General features: G+C 37.9%; 1 protein-coding gene across 1 annotated transcript in view; it reads right to left on the reverse strand.

Moving 5' to 3' along the window:
• UGP2 (UDP-glucose pyrophosphorylase 2) overlaps nt 1-20,612 on the reverse strand; it is a 51,528-nt gene that overhangs the window by 15,387 nt on the left and 15,529 nt on the right. Inside the window, exon 3 of the mRNA XM_054475135.2 lies at nt 20,066-20,173. Coding sequence (XP_054331110.1) covers nt 20,066-20,173 — 108 coding nt within the window. The remainder of the gene's footprint in view (nt 1-20,065; nt 20,174-20,612) is intronic.

The following is a 20,612-nucleotide window of genomic DNA, read 5'->3' on the forward strand; positions in this document are numbered from 1 at the left end:
AGTGTTCAGAGACAACACAAGGAACATCACATACTACTGGATACAGCCTCAATGTTACTCTGACTGAATCACTTTAGTCAGTCACCAGTGCGATCTTTGTGCTTTCAATTCTAATCACCCTGTTTCTCTCTTTCCGAAAATATGAATAAAATTCAGTGGTCTAAGACCTCTACTGCAACTAAACAGACAGGAGGGAAAACTCCACAGGTGAGGTGGGGCAAACTGCATGAGACTCCTGGCAAAAAGTCCAGAGGAGGCCAGGCCACTCATGTTCTCTTCTCACTGGTGGAAAAGAATTGGCCAAATAGCTAACATCCTCTGGGGAATAACTGAAAGAAAGTTAATTGGCAACCTACTGAAGAACATGCTCTAAACAACATTCAGCCCTCTAGGATGTGAATCTAGTTTTTCTGCAGAAAGTGGAATGAGATTTTTAAAAAGATCTTTTTAAAACTATCTACCATGATCTGTACCTTGCCAAGTTTGTTCACAACTTAGTTTCCAGTTAGAAGAAAAGCCAAATTCATCACACAGTCATAGACAAACTGTTCCCATTAGTAATAGGATAACCCAGTTCTTGGTAGCATATTTGTGCTATTCCTGGAGACACTGCCAAACACCCAAAGCAAGCTAACAGTACCTGCCCTGTATGCTTCACAAGGGTATGATTATTGCAATCTGAAAGAATTTTTTTTCAACAAAAGCAAGTTTGCCTGAAGGAAAATGAGCTGTGTAAACAGTTAACAAATTAGGAATGCCACTCCATATGTACAGAAAGTGTTCCAAGAACACTGGCTTATTCACTAAACCCTTACTGCACAGGGTTTGTGTGCCAAATTCTGTGCTAGTCACTTTCATGTATTGTCTATTTCACATTTCTAAAGGTAATAACCAAAATCTGGATCATTTGAAAGATCCTACAAATTTACTTTATAACAGAAAAGTCATACCTAGAATAATGTCTTTGTCCGGTTGTGTTGCCATAAAGGAGTCCCTGAGGCTGGGCAATTTATAAAGAAAAGAGGTTTATTTGGTACACGGTTTTGCAAGCTGTACAAGAAAGAAGCATGGTGCCAGCATCTGCTTCTGGTGAGCACCTCCAGTATCTTCCACTCATAGTGGAAGGCAGAGGGGAGCTGGTTTGTAGAGACCACGTGGTGGGAAGCAAGAAAAAAAGGGAGGGAGAGGTACCAGGCTTTTTTTTTTTTAAACAATCAGTTCTCGCTATAACTAATGGAACAAGAACTTATTCATTACCACAAGGACAGCACCAAGCCATGCATGAGGGATCTGTTCCCATGACCCAAACACCTCCCACTTTGCTAAGTTGCTAAATCCTATCAATAACATCAGTACTTCTTATCTGCACTCTCAGATACATCTGACACAACAGACCACTCCCTAAACCCTGAAGTGCTCTATTCCCCTTGACCTATGAAACACCATACTCTGTTTTCCTCCTTTCTGCCTGCTCCTTGAAAATCTCATTCTAAGTAGACCTCCTCTTCTACACAATCAGCTTCAATTACTCCTGTCTGTATGGCAATATAACATACTCGACTAAGACAGAAGCCTGCTCATATGTGATCCATGACCAAGTCCTGTCAGTCTCATGACCTGTGTTACTGCAGTGGTCTCTATGATCCTTTACCTCTTTCCAACCCACCCTCCATCTCTCAAGTGGCAATCTTTTAAAAAAGAATTTCAGCATGTTTCCCTCCTTACTGCATCATTCATAAAATAAAGCACTGGCATGGCATGGCAGAGATTATTAGCTGCCTACCCCAACATCATTTTTTTCCCCTTTCACTTTAGAACCCTGACTTTCAGCTGGGCACATTGCCATCCAGAATAAAAGACTCCATTTCCAGCCTCCCTTGCAGCTATTTGTGCCAAAGTTCTGGTCAATATGATTAACTAGAAGTGAATTAAAAGATTTCCAGGAAGTCTCTGTGAAAGGGCAGGGTCTGTACCATCTTCCTTCTTCCTGCTGTTTGGACTAGAGGCATGATGAATAGTGTTCATTCTGGTGGCCATCTGGACAATGAGGAGATACTCTAAGGATGGCAGAGCAGCCAGACAGAGAAGCCCAAGTTTCTGATTACCACATAATTGTCTTACTAACTCTGGATTGCCTCTCTCCAGATCTACTGTGTTATTCTGGGTTTCTCTATTCTGTGTAGCTGAATCTAATCCTAACTGGAAGATAGGGTTTGCAAGGTCCTTAATGATTTGATCTTTTTTACCTTCCACTCTTTCTTCTACTCCCCTAACATGCTGTTCCAGGAACATGGAGCATTCGGTTCTCTAACGTACCACATCTCTTGCTTGTAAGGCCTTGCACTTTTTCCTCTCATACAACTTCATTTCACCAACTACTTTTTCCTTCTCTTCCACATCTCAGCTAAGACCGGCGATTTACAGGCTTTATGAGCCAACAGGTACTTGCGAAGATAAAAAAATGGAGCCTCTTTCAGACTAGTTCACCACCCCCAAAAAAACAGAATGTTTGCTTACAATTTACTTCACTACATTGGAAATGTCATTCACAGAATATAAAAGTAATCTTAGTAAGAGAAGTCATTCATTTCCCAGTGAAAATTAATGTGCAAATAGAGTAAAAAATAAACTTTACCTCTCTCCAAACTAAGTTTCAATGAGAAGGCTTCTGTTTGGCTTGAATAAGAAGCTGATGCTGTGATGTGGTTTGAGATGATTACATGCATGCCATCTTTAATTGCCATTCCATTTTTACTTTTCTTTTTGATGGTCACAAGTGCTGAAAACCCTAATGCGCTCAAAAGCAAGCTCCCACAACTTTTGTTCTGTTAGTTGTATGCAGCCTCTGCTAAAAACACCAGAATTCTCTAAGACTGAGAGCTGAGTGGTTCATGTGTGTCCTGTATCTTTGAAAGTCAATAAGGTCATCTTTGCAGAAGTCTGCATCATTCATACAGGATTGCACCATCCTGGATGTAAGGCTCACGGATGCAGAAGAAGGTGAATTACAGTAATACGTGAAGCTCACTCTCCTCCTCTGCAGCAGGACCAGAAGTGCTGGCTAGCATCACAGACACTGTACTGGCATACAGAGCACCAACACCTCGTCCAGCATGTTTTGCTTGGCTTAGATATGTTATCATTTAAAAAATACTTTCAGAAGAGGTTCATAAATCTTTTTTTTTTTTTTTTTTTTTGAGGGCACTGACATGCAATAGCTGGCTGCAGTGAGAAATGTCTGAAATTGCAAGGACATGCTAAAGGGAAATTATGTAGTTGCTGTTTCCTCCATGACCCGATTCAATAAACTACATCAATTCCAGCATGAATGATATCATTTGACAAAAAGCCTCCTTTAAATTGAATGAGACAGTAAAGTATAGTAAGTGAGAGAGAACACAGGCTTTAATGCCAGGCTACCTGGGTTTCTTAGAATCCACCACTTATTATGGCAAATTATTTAACTGCTCTAAGTCTTTTTCATTTACTTCATTAATTCGTTATGAAGATAAATGAGATAATGCATATAAAGTGCTTAGCGAAGTGCCTGGCCCCACAGTAAATACTCAAATGTTGGCTGGTATTATTACTACTTCACTGATTCAGACACACTCCCTCACCCGTACCCAACATTTTAACATTTCTGAAAGCAGGATCCACCATATAACCAATAGGTTCTTACAATTAATTGGTTGATTTCTTTTCTTTATTAGTGGTACATAAAAGGTGTAACTTATAATCAGTGGCCCAAATTTGATGAAATATAGTATTGAATTTCTAGGTTTCAAGTCACGAACTAGCTGAATCATCTCCCAGACATGGGCTTCAGCCAAATTTCTCTCCAGTCATGTGTAGCCTGAGGATATTAAGACAGAGGTCAACAAACTATGGTCTGTGAGAGCTGCCCTTGTTTTCACAAAGTTTTATTGGAACATAGCCATACTCATTAGTTTACATATAGTCTACGGCTATTTTCATGCTACCATGGCTGAATTATCATCCCCAGATTATATGGCCTATAAAACCTAAAATATTTACTATCTGCCCCTTACAGAAAACGTTTGCCCAGCCCTGGTTTAAGAAAGTCTTCTGGAAAAAACCCAAGTTTTGATAATATTTCTCCCTTTTCAAACCACGTTTCTTCTCCTAAAATAGCTCCATACTGCCTGAGACGCCTCAGGATGGCCAGAGAAAAGAGGGTCTCTCTAAGGCTATATGTTGGCTTCACGCTTCCACTGGCAAGAACGCTGCCATATAAACAACCCCCTAGGCTTTTGTATGTTCTCAAATTTCTCCAGGAAAGCAAAACCAGTAATATGTAATTGGTAACAGAAATCAGGCAATTTTCAAAACAACAGAAAGAAAACTTGAGATTTAAAAAGGTTTTTGTGGCCATGCACAGTGGCTCACGCCTGTAATCCCAGCACACTGGGAGGCCGAGGCGGGCAGATCACCTGAGGTCAGGAGTTCAAGATCAGCCTGGCCAACATGACAAAACCCTGTCTCCACTAAAAGTACAAAAATTAGCCGGACGTGGTGGTGCATTCCTGTAATCTCAGCTACTCAGGAGGCTGAGGCAGGAAAATTGCTTGAACCTGGGAGGCAGAGGTTACAGTGAGCCAAGATTGCGCCACTGCACTCCAGCCTGGGCGGTAAGAGCAAGGAGGACAAAAAAAGGCTTTTGTCCACTAGTGAGTCATCTAAAGTAATCAAATTCATACAGAAACCAGAATGGTGCTTGCCAGGGGATTAGCGGAGAGGGGGTGGAAGGGAATAGGGAACTGTTCTTTAATGCCACAGAGTCTCAGTTTTACAAGATTAAAAAGTTCTGAATATTGGTTGCCAAATAATACAAATATACTTAACAACACTGAAGGATACATTTTAAAATAATTAAGATAGTAAATTTTATGTTATGTGTATTTTACAATTTAAAATTTAATTTAAAAAATATTTTGTGTAAGTGTGTATGTGCAGTCACACATGTATGCCCCATCAAGGAGTTCAAGAACCAAATGGCAAAAGTATCACTTCCTTTAGAAGCCATTTGTGACCCTCAGCCCTAGTAGTGAATCTGGTGCAGCTCTTGGCTTCGGGCGCTACCGCCTCCTATCACAGCAATTCTTACAGTCTCCAAACTGCCTGCTAAGTTCTCTGGCTCTGTTATAAGACTGTAAATTCCATAAGGACAGTAACTGCCACCTGATACTCCCCACCATATTCATCACCTTTAAACTAACGGGTTAGCTCCCCAGTGTTGGCAGCACTCAAACATTTGTGAATAAGCGAATAAATGAATAAAACAAACAGCTATTAATTAATGAAATCTGTTCTCTGAAAATTATTTCTTGTCCTACTTTTAAATCCTTAGTTTAAAATAAAAGTGGTTTGATCACTGATTAGAAACCAGATTACAACCACCCACTACTTTAATTCAAAAAATAAAATATTGGATCAACAGACGTTATATACAAGTTTGATGAAAGAAAACCTAAATAGAAAACTTTGTTTTGCATAGGAAATTTTATAGTCATAAAATTAGTACAGGAATTACAAAGCAATCCCCCTGTAATAAATGAATAGAATGAACAATCACATATCACAAGCCCGGAAAAGTAAATTTCCTAAGAAAGTTTTTTGTCTTCTACCACTTATAAATTATAAGCAAAGCAAACTATCAAATCAAGCACATATTTTTATTTTCCCAGCTATTAACTCCCATATCTTTGAGGTTTTTAAAAATTAATTTTAGGGCCGGGCGTGGTGGCTCACACTTGTAATCCCAGCACTTTGGGAGACAGAGGCAGGTGAATCACAAGGTCAGGAGATCGAGACCATCCTGGCTAACATGGTGAAACCCCATCTCTACTAAAAATACAAAAAATTAGCCAGGCGTGGTGGCCAGCACCTATAGTCCTAGCTACTCAGGAGGCTGAGGCAGGAGAATGGTGTGAACCTGGGAAGCGGAGCTCGCAGTGAGCCAAGATTGCGCCACTGCACTCCAGCCTGGGTGACAGAGCGAGACTCCGTCTCAAAAAAAAAAAAAAAAAAAAAAAAAATTTTAATTACTCTAAAATAAATGTTACTAACTTATGGAAAGGAAAACATGAAGGCAATTTTTCCAGTGATGGATGAGCCCTCACAATCCAAAGGCAAAAATTTGTAACATTTTTACATGTAAGTAAACAGGTCTTTTCAAAGAGCTAGTTAGAAATCCTGGCACCAACACTGTCCTCCAAACAACTACATACACCAGTACTAACGCAATCATTCATGCTCAATATCCTTCAATATAATCTGCTACTAGTTCTCTATTAAGTGTTTCAAACAGCAGTTAACACAACAGCCAATGGAAAAAAGATCAACCTGCTAATAAATAAAAATCAAAGAAAAATCTAGAAATTTAAAAATATTTTTCATCTCAACTGGCAAATATGTTTTAAAGTGATAATATTAAATGCGTTAATAAATACAGTGAGACTGGCAATAAAACAGACTATAGGTCTCTACTCAAATGTCAACTTAGAGAGGCCTTCCCTACCCAGCCTATCTAAAATATTACCTCTACCCCTTCATTCTCTGTTCCTTTATCTTTTTCTTCATTTCACTTATCGCTACTTGAAATCACGTCACATATTTTTTATTGTCCAGTTCTTTACTAGATTGTAAACTAGAAACTAGATGAATGGAGGGTTTTATCATTATGGTTCTCTACTAATATACATACAGTTGGTGCTCAAAAAACAGCTGTTGGACCAACAAATTAATATGAATGGGAGTGCAAATTGATATACACTTTTTTTTTTTTTTGAGACGGAGTTTCACTGTTGTCGCCCAGGCTAGAGTGCAATGGCGTGATCTCAGCTCATTGCCTCCGAGGTTCAAGTGATTCTCCTGCCTCAGTCTCCCAAGTAGCTGGGATTACAGGTACATGCCACCACGGCCGACTAATTTTTGTATTTTTAGTAGAAACGGGGTTTCACCATGTTGGCTAGTCTCAAACTCCTGACCTCAGGTGATCTGCCTGCCTCAGCTTCCCAAAGTGCTGGGATTACAGGTGTGAGCCACTGCGCCCAGCCTGATATACTCTTTTTGGAAAGCAATCAGAAATACAAAACAAAACCTTTAAAAAGTGCATGTCCTCTGAAGAAAACACCATTTCTGAACATTTATTCTTAGAAAATTCAGAAATGCAAAGTTTTACATTCATTACATGGTTTTAATAACAGCAAAAAATCAGAACCAACCTACCCAACTATAAGAGAATCCCCAGAAGTAAAAGACGCTGATATGCTCACACTACCGTTAACTACAATATTTCCTTCAAGTGATTAACTGAATCCACTGTCTTATTTTCCACATCAAAAAATTAAGAAAAGACATTTCATTTCCAAGGTTTTGCCATGCTTAATGATAGATGATCAAAGATCCTATGATGGCCATCAACCATCCTTCCTAAAATTTCGCCTAAACTTTGACAACTTAATGCCAAGGACACTGTGCAAAGCCTCCTTGGCCCACTAAACACCACATAATGAACACACACCAATTCTTTAAACATCTCCACCTCCATACAATATGAAAACGGGTACTTAATTATTTTAATAGCTACAACAGTCCTCTAAAACAAGGCCTACCTCTTACATTTATCTTGAGTTTGGTAGACATAAAATCTATAAACATGGTTGGAGTTGCTGGTTAAAGGTAATTCTACATATAACCTAGGGCTTTCAGTATGTGAATCTAGATATCCTTCAGTAAAACTCATTAAACAAAATAGTCACCTAAGCATGTTCATAATGTTGTTTATTCTCATTGACCTGACAGAGTAAAGGCCTCCTGCAATCCTGAAGGTTAAAGAATTAGCTAAAGTGTATCTTTGCAGTAACAAAAATTTGTTAGGATAGATGAGTTTATTTAATACAATGAAAACTGCAGACTAACAACACATTTGATAAAGAAAATTATAAGAATGTAAATATGGTTCTTCTACTTGATAGAATATTTTGCTAAAAATAAAAACAAAGTATTAAATTATTCATGAATCATAAATGAAACATACATCAAATTAAGTACACTGATAACAAATAAATAAAAATATATTTAAAACCAAAGGCAAAGAATAAATATGAAAGTCATAGAATTTTAAAAAGCACAATCTACACTCTTAATTCCATTGTTTTTACTGTGCCCAACGTAATACCTGATATAGAGGAGGTACTTCATAAATATTTGTTGAATGTGTAACGACAGCAACCTTTGCTATGGTTAAGCCTTTGCCAAAATGCCTGGCACATAGTAAATGCTTTTATGAATATTGTCAATAATCCTCACTAAAATCCTATAAAGTAGGTTCTTTTATTATTTCTACCTTTTATGAGTAAGGAAACCAAGACTTAAAGCAGTTAAATAACTTGCCCAATGTTACATGGCTAAGGAGTCATGAGGCTAGGACAAATCTCTTAAGCCTGTTTTTTATCTCACTGACATTACTAACAAATTGGGAAAAAAAAGTGTTAAATACACTGAAGTCAGAATGAATTCAAAATGTATATGTAGGTGGTCTTTGTAATGGTAGGATTTTTTAGTGATTTACATAGAGCTTGAAGTAATTTCTCAGATACCTGTTGACTATGCACTTGGTTAAGAATATTATAGCTCTCTATCATAAAATTAGGGATTTTAAAACTATAAAAATTCACACAATAAACAACATAAATATACAGAAATTAAACTACAAGCTCAGCTATCCCTGAGAAATGGTGTTAAAAATAAAAAAATTAAAAAACAGGGAAATTTCAAAGTAGCCATTTCAGTAACAGTGACCAAGAACCACGAGAAATCTGTATTTCTTATGTAATTTGGGGTTTCAGATTGAGGAATTTAAAGCACAGCTACTCCCTACTTGCTTCCTAAAAAATACATCCGCCTAGACTGCTATAAGGCACAGGACCATCCATCCTGTGCTTTCCGGAATCTTATTTCAGCCAAAATGATCCCCCAATTGACAATGAGCTTGCGGCATGGCCGCCACTACCTTGCCTACCCTCATTTCCCACCTATTTGCATTCTTATTCTCCAGGAGTACTATAAAAATTATAGTTCTTAGAGCACCTTCTGTTCTCTCATGCCTGTGGGCCTTTGCATACCACATTCTCTTAAACCTGGAGTATCTACCCCTGATTTTTTGGGCAAACTCTTATTCATACTTCAAGTCTCAGTTCTAACATTACTTCTTATCTTTAACTTGATTAGGACTTCACCAACTCACCAGCTGCTCCTTCTCCTGCTACACTGAGCACATATACCAGAAACCCACTTATTTAATTATTTAAAACATCTGAACAAGTAGTCAGTTAATTTTAAAAATAACCGCAAGCATAGAATCATAAAAAAGTTTTAGACACATTAACTATTTTAACTTTTTACAAATAAGTCTACATTCATTCACCAAGGTCTTTTCCTTATTTATAGCACGAATCTGTTGACCCAGAGCTGTGTGTCATCTTTCTTATATAAACCACATCAATAATATACATTCTGTGATTTTCAGTTTCAGTTTCTTCCAAGTGGACCAAGAGCTTAGACATTTGTGAAACAATCTGCATGCAGAAAAATCATTCTAGATTTATGCAATTTTCTCAGTCTTTCTTAGTTGTCACACCTATTCAACATTTTTTTTTTTTTTGCTATTCATCTTTATCCAAGTTTCCCAAAGCATTCAACTCAGTTTTCATAGAAAGCGCTTTTTTTAAACCCATTTCACTAGTTTATATAAAATTTAATTATGTTATGTCATTATAACCAAGATAACTAGCATGAACACATTTGAGAACAAGTACAATTGACTTCCGTAAGCAAGCCACTCACTTTGGTGGGAGAACATATGCATAATAAAAAGTAGACCCAAGGCCAGGTGAGGTCACTCACACCTACAATCCCAGCACTTTGGGAGACCTAGGTAGGAGAATCGCTTGAGCCTAGGAGTTACCAGCCTGGGTAACATAGCGAGACCTTGTCTTTACAAAAAATTTGAAAATTAGGTGGGCATGCTGACACGTGCCTGTAGTCCCCGCTACTCAAGAGGCTGAGGCAGGAGGATCCGTTGAGTTCATAAGCTCAGGGACAATGAGCTATGGTCACACACACCACTTCAGCCTGGGCAACGGAGTGAGATCCTGTCTCTTTAAAAAAAAAAAAAAAAAAAAGTAGACCCAAGCATTCTGAGAATGGAGAACACCAGTTATTCTCTCTAGGTAGAAGCCTGTTAGTGAAATATCTCCTGAACCACATTCATAGGTATTACCCAGTTGCACAATAAACATATTTTTGTGCAAACATCTCCCCACTAAACCAAAAGTTCAGAACTGGCTTGCTATTGCATGCCTGTGTTACTGATTCCTTCAGCCCTCTAGGCAGCTGGGCAGGGCTGGAGGCAGCCACAGCCTCCTTCCCAACTAAACGGCCTCTTACATTTACCCTACTCATTTTCTATGGGAAAATTTGGGAAACATTGTATGGTCCAAATTTTAAGTTCTTTAAGGGGAGTGACTGTCTTTATTTTTGCATTCCCAATAATTAAAATAAAATAGTGGGTATTTGATAGGTCTGTAGAATAAACATAATGAATAAAGGAGACTTCGATAGCCTCACATAGTCTCACATAGTGACTACAGATAAACCAGAAAAAAGGACTTCAGACAGGGAGATGTGACTGTTGGGGGTAAGCCTGGGCCAGAAGAGCAGTGATGGGAAATTAGTTTTCTATAATTATTTATTTATGAATTTATGTTTTATCTCTCCCACTAGAATAGAGCTCTATTAGTATTAGGCCCCTGACTGTCTTGTTCACTTGTATCTCAGTGCCCAATGCCTATCACACCACAGTAGCTATTCAATAAATATTTGTTAAATGTATCGTGGGAAGAATTTCAAAGAGAAGTGAGGGTATTTTAGGCTCTAAAGGAAGGAATGGAGCCTGCTCTACTCTACTCAAGGAAAGATGGAGAACTGATGGAAAGGCCATACTTTAAAGACTTTCAAGTTTCTTTCAAACAATTGGTGGCAACTGGTGGGTGTTCTACAATACATCATAGTGATTAGGAATGCGGGCTCAGGTAGACCTGGGCCTAAATTCTGCCTTATTAGCTAAGGAAACTTGTGTGGATAACTCAATCCCTCTCAGCCCCCACTGTGTCTTGCATTATGAAAAAAGGATAATAGTGAGCTCCTAGAGTTATCTGAGTATCATGTAAGAAAACACATGTAGAAGAGTTGAGAAGAATGCCTATTAGTGCTGAATAAATGTTTGTTGCTATTGTTATTACTACTGTTGTTGATAAGCACATAAAGTATGCCGCATTCTGTGCACTAGAGATAAAGATAGGGATGTACTCCTTATTGTTACTACAGGATACCAAAGAACCAGGTCTTAGGGCCTGACTATCTACCTGGTTCATCAGGGCCCCTTCTCTTAGGTGACTTACTCTGAACTTCAGTTTCCTCTTTTGTAAAATGACATAATAGTACCTATCTTCCAGGTCTGTTATGAATATTAAATGAAATCACAAACATAAAGGATTCAGCACAAAGCCTGACATGTGAGTACCCAAACACTGGCAATAATCATTAACTACAGAATATAGAGCTTTGCATACACAGCTCTTTACAAAGGTTTAAAAAAGGAAAAATGCTTAAAGCTTTGCTTCATTAAAAACCAAAAAACCCTTTGAAATGGTGTTTCTTGTTCTTTTGAAATAAGAGAATATTTTCCAATCTGCTGTTGGCATTAGGACTAGGTACAATGAAGACACCTGTCTTAAACAAGCCCATCTATAAATAGAAATCTGTATTTAATGGCCTACTTCTACTTCTTTCCATATTTAGTCTAGTCATAGGTATTCTCCTGGCACATCCAAGTTTCTTCTCAGCTATCTTTTATATATTTTCACTTTTGACCTTGAAAGAAAAATTCCATCAGTACTCTTAGTTATTACTTTGTCCTTCCTTTGACTCAGTGGGAATTTTAAAAATGAGATACGATAACAAATTAGCTTGGATAGCTTTATAATGTTTCTAGTTAAAAATAGTGTATCTTTGCAACTTTTTTGTAAATCAAACTATTCTAAAATTAAAAGTTGATTTTAAAACACATATTGTAAGTTGCTTCTCACTTATTCAATGCTCATGCATTAACCTACTTACAGCATTTATTTCTTCCTCTTGATATATTTGCCTCTCAAACTCCTGTAACTACTGCCCTTTCATTAAAAATTGTAGCAATTTCCAAAATGCTAAAGAGATGTAAAATTATAATGCTCCCAACTGTGCATTTTAAACCTGGAAAACTAGAGAAGAGATGACAATAAAAGAATTGCCAGAAAACCCAGATGAAAAAAACAAGAAATAAGTAAAATGCTGTGGTTACAGATGGCAAATGGTCCTACAAAGTAGTTGGTACCTATGAAGAGAAGGTACCAACTGCTCCCTAAACCTTACTGTACCTAGAATTTTTACAGAAATTTTACGAAGTTCAAAGACTTCTGAGTATTTTTTAAGTGTAAAAGGTAAAGGTGATACACAGATGGTTTAAAAAAATTCAAACACTACAAACAGGTATGTATATTCATCACTTTTTTGTAGAAGTCAGCTGAAGTCATAAAATTAGTCAACCTTGTGGAACATCTGACCCATATCCTTAGCAGCTAAGAAGATAGTTTTAAAAGAACACTCCACTTTAGTATTATTAGAAAGGACAAAGGTAGATGACTCAGGGAGCTGGAAAGGGATGCTAACAGAAATGGAGTTCCAAATACCAACCTGCTTACGTCACAATCTGTTCCAGTAAAGTCCTTAGTAAAGGACTCTTTACTAAAATCATCTTGTATCTCCCTTCTTGTTAGCCTACCTGTGGGCAAAAGAAGTTTCAGAATAATTTATAATCCTAAGTGCGTAAAAAAAAAACAAAACAAAACCGCAGCCTCTTACATCATCCTGCTTATGCTATATGCTAGCCTTAAACTCTGAGGTACTGAATAGCCTGTGATTACAGCAGTGTAAAATACAATGATAGTTGTTTTTTTTTTGAGGCAGAGTTTCGCTCTTTCACCCAGGCTGGAGTAAAGTGACGCAATCTCGGCTCACTGCAACCTCCGGCCCCCCAGGTTCAAGTGATTCTCCTGCCTCAGCCTCCTAAGTAGCTGGGATTATAGGCACCTGCCACCACACCCAGCTAATTTTTGTATTTTTAGTAGAGACGGGGTTTCGCCATGTTGGCCAGGGTGGTCTCAAACTCCTGACCTTAGTTGATCCACCTGCCTTGGCCTCGCGAAGTGCTAGGATTACAGGCATCAGCCTAAACTGGTAGTTTAATTATGTAATTCACATAGTTGGAACAGCTCCAGAGAAATGAAGGTGGGAATGGGGAAAAGGCCAGAGGTTATAAAAACAAAGTTCTATAAAAGGCTAAAGGGCTGGTATGGGCAAGTTATACGAAAGGCAAGATGACATAAAACAGAGAGGAGGCAAGGCTGACCTCTTTTTTGGATGTACAAATGAAGAAAAAGGCAAGATCTGCTTAGCTTGCGTGTTTAAGGGAAAATCTATAAAGAAGTCCATTTCAAAGGGGCACAAGAAAACAGTTGGAGATGATGGAAAAGTTCTGTATATTGATTGTGGTGGCAGTTACATGACTATGAGCATCTGCCAAAACTCATAAAAATGTGCACTAAGCGGGGGAGAAAAACCCCAAAGCTATTAACAGCTAAAATTCTGATTAACCTTATGAGGTTTATCACAATGAAAAACAAAAACAATAAGCATCTTTTAACTAATTGGGTTCACGTTTTATAATGTTGAAAAATCGAAACCAACTGTTTGAGTTATGTAATGAAGCAAGGTTTTACAATTTTGTTCCAATCTCCTCTCCCTCAAATGGAAATTGAAGTTTCCGATATCTCCCCAGTGCAACCCACCAAGAGGGAGGATCTCAGCCTGGAAGAAGGGCTGCAGTGGCAGGCAAAGAGACTCAGCATCTGGCTCTCAGGGGCTTTCTTCTGGCTCCAGATACGGAGCAGCAGACCCATCTACCATATGCTCCACCACCAGAGAACAGCTACATGCTATTAAGTTTATTATTTTTAGACACCTACTACTCTCAAAGCTTTCTTCTCTTTGATCATCCCTCTATCCTCAGAGAAATCTTGCCTCAAGGTTACCCCAGGAGTCTAGCCTAATGCCAGAAAGTCTTTCCTGAGCCTCAGGCCAGTAAGATGCTTCCACAGCACCCTATGGACTGTTAATTGTTTGTTCTGTAGTTAGCTGTTTCTGGACCCATTTCCTCCACAAACATGGGGCCAAAATTCTGAAAAGAGACCAAGACTTATTTTTCTAGCACCGGCATCCAACTAGAAGGTATCCCATAAATGTGTCTTGAATGAGATTCTAGGACAGTACTTCTTATCATCTTTACAGGTCATGAACCCCCACCTTTGAAAATCTAATCAAAGTCAGGTAATCTACTCTAAAAAATGTACATTTACACATGGTTTCACATATCATTTTAAAAACTCTATGAAGGGACTGCAATTCCTACAAAGACCTCCCAAATTGAGATGTCTGGCGTAAACATTCTAGTCTCATCTTAGCTATACAATGTGACAAGTGAAGTGTCAGCTGTTTAAGTCTCATCTAGAACAAAGAAAATGAATTAGTAGGAGATCCCCCAAGTAAGAGATGTCAGGGAAGAAAAGATAAGAAGCAGACATGGGCCGCCCATCCCATTTTATATAAAGATTCCCCCAGTATTTATATTAAATAAAGATAATGGGGCCTGGCAAGGTGGCTCATGCCTGTACTCTCAGCACTTTAGGGAGGCCAGGAGTTTGAGACCAGCCTGGACAACACAGCAAGACCCAGTTTTCTACAAAAAAAAAAAAAAAGTTTTTTATAGTTAGCCGGCCATAGCGACACAAGCCTGTAGTTCCAGCTACTCAGGAGGCTGCGGCAGGAGGGCTGCTTGAGCCCAGGAGTTCGAGGCCACAGTGAGTATAATCATGCCACTGCTGCACTACAGCTCGGGCAATAGAGGTAGTCACTTTCTCCAAAAATGTATATATGCATTTTCATTCCATTATAAAACATATGATACACTTAGGGAGTAGAATACCAAACTTACCTTTATTAGTTATCACTAGCCCTGTGACACATTAGCTGAGTTCTAAAAAGACTCTCTGTGGGTTGGAAATTGGAATTGGAGGGACTGGCAATGTTCAAATGGTAGTATTACCACCTGAACCCACACTCTGATTTTCCTAATGAATTCAATTCTGTGGGACTGGACTGTCCTCTACTTTGGACACAAAGGCAGTAGTTAGAGATCCTGGTCCAACAATAATACCTGGAGTCTATCAAATCAAATATGTAACTGCCATTAAAGTTCCATGTATTTGCTATTGCTATTTCTAAAGTGAAATTATAGACATGTAACCAGAATGGAATTAATAATCATGGGCTTGTTGTCAGTTCCTTTATCAGGTCCCCATTTCTGAAAGTCCTGTACACAAAGGAATGTGAAGGAAGCTAATCCCGAGGGAAATTTAAAAACTGTTCAATTCATCATGAAATCAAAAGTTGAAGCTTTGGCAATATTTGCTAAATTAGTATTAGTATGTTTGCTTAGTATCAGTATTTCTATATATTACTGTTTTAAAACTTTATGTCAAAGAAATGATGAGACTTTTTGGTATTCAGCCATGTCCTCAGAGCCATTTCTTTAAATGCCACTAATTCCTTTTTGTGGAATACTTTTTAGGATCTCATTTGTGTGTGTTATCTCCACATACACACAGAACAAGTCTCTAATGGCTTTACCATTGGCTAGTTGCAGCTGGGAAATTTTCACATGCTCAAAGCAAATCATCCTATATGGCATACTATATCAGATGCTTGGCCAGATTGCCTCAAGATTTTTTTTTTTTAATGTGCAAACTTTAAATGCACAGTGTACTACGGTTCACCTTCAGAAAAAAAAATGCTATGTATCCGTACTCTGCACACATAAACTGTAACTTCCTCAGACTTCCTTATAAACAAACAATAGCTTTTAATGTTTTTTGTATTGATAGACTAAGAAAAACTCTCAGCAATTTTATGGAACAAAACAAAAAATCCATTGGAGCTAAATACCACATGCTATTCTCTTCATGCCAATTCTCTACCCTATGATCCTACATAACTCCTCCCCGTTCACAAATATACCTTCACTCTTTTGATCCTATTAAATATTGAAATGAAAAAGTCATTTTTTTTTTTTTGAGACAGGCTCTCACTCTGTTGCCCAGGCTGGAGTGCAGTGGCGATATCATAGCTAACTGTAGCCTCAAACTCCTGGGCTCAAGTGATCTTCCTACCTCAGCCTTCCAAGTAGCTGGGACTACAGGCAGATGCCACCAGGCACAGCTAACTAAAAAAAAAAAATTTGTAGAAGCGAGGTCTATGTTGCCCGCGCTGGTAAAAAAGCCTTCTTTAGAGAATATTTTGTATAGAAATGAAAATACATCATCACCAGGGGTCAGTGCCAGCCATGTGACTAACAGGTTTTAAATTAGCGCTCAAGAGAGAGAACCTGTCAGCTCCAATACCTTCTTGAACAGGCCCCGTACTTTCTCGTAACTCTGATCTGTTCCCTATCCCTCTCCATGCCCAATGTGTAAGCTTGGCCAAGACCAAGACACTCTCATAACCTCTCTAGAAAACAATGAAATGGTCAAATAAGCTACATATGCTGGCTTGTCCTTCCTTGCACTAATTTAAAACATTAACATATATATATATATATATATATATATATATAAATAAATTTTTTTACTTATGTAGTTAAATATCAAGATAATCTTATTATTACATTTAGTTAACATTTACAAAGAAGGAGCAGAGCATTATCCATAACTCTATAAACTGGGTTCTTATTAGCCATAATTCAATAAAACATGAACTCAAAAGACTTCTCACAAAACATCTATGTACTCACTGAGAGCTGAAACAAAACATTCAACACAAAAGGTAAGAATGAGTAAAACCTCACAATATAAAATTTCAATGCCTATCTATAAAGTATGTCCTTCAATCTAGTATTTATGAAAACCTATTTTTATCTAAAAAGTGGTTAAGGCAGGAGGATCACTTGAGGCCAGGAGTTTAAGACCAGCCTAGACAACATAGGGAGACCCTGTCTCTACAAAAAAAAAAAAAAAATTAGCCAGGCCTGGTGGCACAATGCCTGTAGTCCTGTTTACTCAGGAGGCTGAGGCAGGAGGATCCCTTGAGCCCAGGAGTTCGAGGCTGTAGTGAGCTATGACTGTGCCACTACACTCCAGCCTGAGTGACAGAACAAGACCTCATCTCTAAGAGAAAATAAAAAATAAAGATAAAAATTAAAAGTGATCATCTGAAATGACAAAGGCATATGAGGTCAGTTTTCTGAGGGCCAAAGAAATAAAGAAAGCTACTAAAGATGTTCTGAAAATACATACACTAAAATGGGGTCAGTAAATGGGCTAGATAATAAGTATTTTAGGTTTTGTTACAAGCCATACTATCTCCACTTCAACTATTCAACTCTGCCATTGTTGCAAAACAGCAGTTATAGACAATACGTAAATGAATGTGTGGATGTGTTCCAATAAAAGTTTACTTACAAACCAGGTGGCTGACTCTGCTAATTGTCAACCCATACACAAAAATATAGATCCACTGGTATGACAATGTTTATGTCACACCTTTGATATAAGGCTGACATGAGAAATGTTACTCTAAATGGCTGTTCTTCCACAGTAATTTCTTTTTACTTAGGAATATAAAATATTATTTGCATTTTTTTTAAAAAAGACCTACGTTCACTTTTAAAAATTACATTTTGAAAGGAAAATTGATCCCTATTCAATCTCTAAGACCTGAGAAAGGAAACCTATGGGAAAGAGAAGAGTGGGACTAGGAGGCTAGAAGGAGGCATCCAAAAGAACCAAGGTGAACAAACATTAGCTCATGATTTGTATTCTCAGAACTATCTGCAAAAGCTGGTAACATGCATACCGTACATAAAACACATTTGTGCCCTCAAGAAACTCACGACATAGTTAAAGAGCAAACTTATTTTTTGCCTCTGCATTCCAAAATTTTCAAGATTAAGGGCATATGGGATTGCAAATACATTTTTTGAAGAAGCTTAAAACTTAGGCTTCAAAATAAAGACACTTTTAATGAAGACTTACACTTTTATAAACAGAAAAAGACTGCATAAAATCACATTACCTCTAGAATTTATTTTATATTTCTATTCTTTTGTCCTATATCAATTCTGTATTACTATCAGTAACTATGGCTCACTACATGGGCGTAGCCTCCTGAAAGAATTTATCAGAACTTTCTTGGGAATGGGGTAGGGTAGTACTGAACCGAAAAAATCCCATGATTCCTCTTCTCCTTCCTTCTCCACCCTCTGACCCCTACTTCAAGAATCCCTACTATATATTATCTCTCAAAGTACAAAAGATAGATTTCTCCACTGAAAAAAACTAAACTAATTCTTGAACCTTAAAATATATTAAACATAATAAATCTGTGTGCCTTCCTTCAAGTAGGCTCTGTCTCTGAAAAGTTAAGTTTGTATAGTAGAAAACAAAAAATTCCCAGGTCTGCAAGCAAGAATTAAGACCAAAACCCCTGTCAGAAACAGTGGTTCATGTCTGTAATCCCAGCATTTTGGGAGGCCAAGGCAGGCAGACTGCTTGAGCTCAGACGTTTGAGACCAGCCTGGGCAACATGGTGAAACCCCATCTCTACAAAAAAAATACAAAAATTAGCCAGACATGTTGGTAAACGCCTGTGGTCCCAGCTACCCAGGAGGTTGAGGTGGGAGGACACGAGCCCAGGGAAATAGAGGCTGCAATGAGCCTTGATAATGCCATTGTACTCCAGCTTGGGTGACAGAGTGAGACTGTCTTAAAAAAAAAAAAAAGAAAAAAGAAACTATACTTCTATACCCAGGTCCATCATAAATTATATAAGTGAGGTTACTTAAATTAGGGTAATTCCTAAGCAAAAGTTATTAAGTGTTTCAAGGGGGGGGGGGGGAATAAATAGTGCCTAAATTTATTATAATTTTAGGCTGTTCCCAAACATTTTTAAGAATCTGACTGAATTTATACCTACTTATTTTCTTAAACAACATACCTATCCAGAAGAATTCTAACTCTTTCTTGGAAGAAAATACTATTAAATCTACTACTTAAAAGTAGAAAAATAAATCACAATTCATTCACTAGGGCCAAGGAAATTAAAGACCAAAATAGCAGACCCTAAAAAAAAATGCATATTGTAACTGTTAAGCATTACAGCCAAGAGGAATTTTAGCTTTAACATCAAAAATAAGAGGCTCCTCAGAGAGAACATTTTGTGAGATTTTTATTTTTTAGCTTATTTTTTATAGTGAAAATGTTATGTATAATTTTTAAAACTTTAAGAACTGAAAGACATATGCAAATAAACGTACCTCTAACTAGGAACTACATATATGATTTTCTCATTAGGAAAAAACAAGACAGATTCATTAGCTTAAGCTACGATAAATAGTATATAAATTAATGAGTGAAGCTGTATTCCAATAAAATACAAGAAGAGAGCTTTAAGGTCTGGCTAAGCATCCATGACCCTACGGGCAATGAGAAATCAAATGTTTTGGGAGAGAGAAGGAAGAAACAAAGTAAACGAAGCTCTTATGGTATATTCAGTACTTTGCAAAATAGTCATTTCATATCCAGGGATACTGGGTACTGCCACAGGGAAATCAGACTGTTAGAGGACCTCAGCAAGACTCTGAGAGGTCTAAAAGAAGGGAAAGGAGCTGAAGGCTGTCTTCATAGTTTCAGGATGAGGGGTCAGAGAATTCAAAGCAAGTCCTGTCTTGTCTCACTTGATTGTTACAGGTCCCCTACACTACCCAACCCTCCTAAGTTAAACCAATGTCCAAGATTACCCTACATTTTCCTACATTTTATCTAAAACTTACTGAATCTTCAGGGGGTCTCTGGATTTTTCCCCAATCCACAGAAGGCCCCTTTTCTTGCAAAAATCTATGAAATAGCTTCCGAAATCCATCCAGGTCTTTTTTGGTGTGCTGTGAAAATAGAAGTCACTGTTACAACCAGCAGAATGCTTAATATTTAATAAAAACATAAAGACAGATACAAGTCACACATTTAAAATATCGTTAAATGAAATTCTTATACCATTAGGACATGGAGGGAGCAAAACTTTTTCACATCCTAAAAGCTAATACAGGCTGCACATAGTTGGTGCACGCCTGTAATCCCAGCACTTTGGGAGGCTCAGGCCAGCTGATCGTTTGAGCTCAGGAGTTTGAGACCAGCCTCAGCAATATGGCAAAACCCGGTGTCTATAAAAAAAAATACAAAAATCAGCCAGATGTGGTGGTGTGTGCCTTTAGTCTCACCTACTCAGGGGCTGAGGTGGGAGGATCACTTGAACCCAGGAAGTTGAGGCTGCAGTGAGCAGAGATTACAACACTGCACTCCAGCCTGGGTGACAGAGTGAGA

The sequence above is a fragment of the Pongo pygmaeus genome, chromosome 12 (genome assembly GCF_028885625.2).
Source record: "Pongo pygmaeus isolate AG05252 chromosome 12, NHGRI_mPonPyg2-v2.0_pri, whole genome shotgun sequence".
NCBI lineage: Eukaryota > Metazoa > Chordata > Mammalia > Primates > Hominidae > Pongo > Pongo pygmaeus.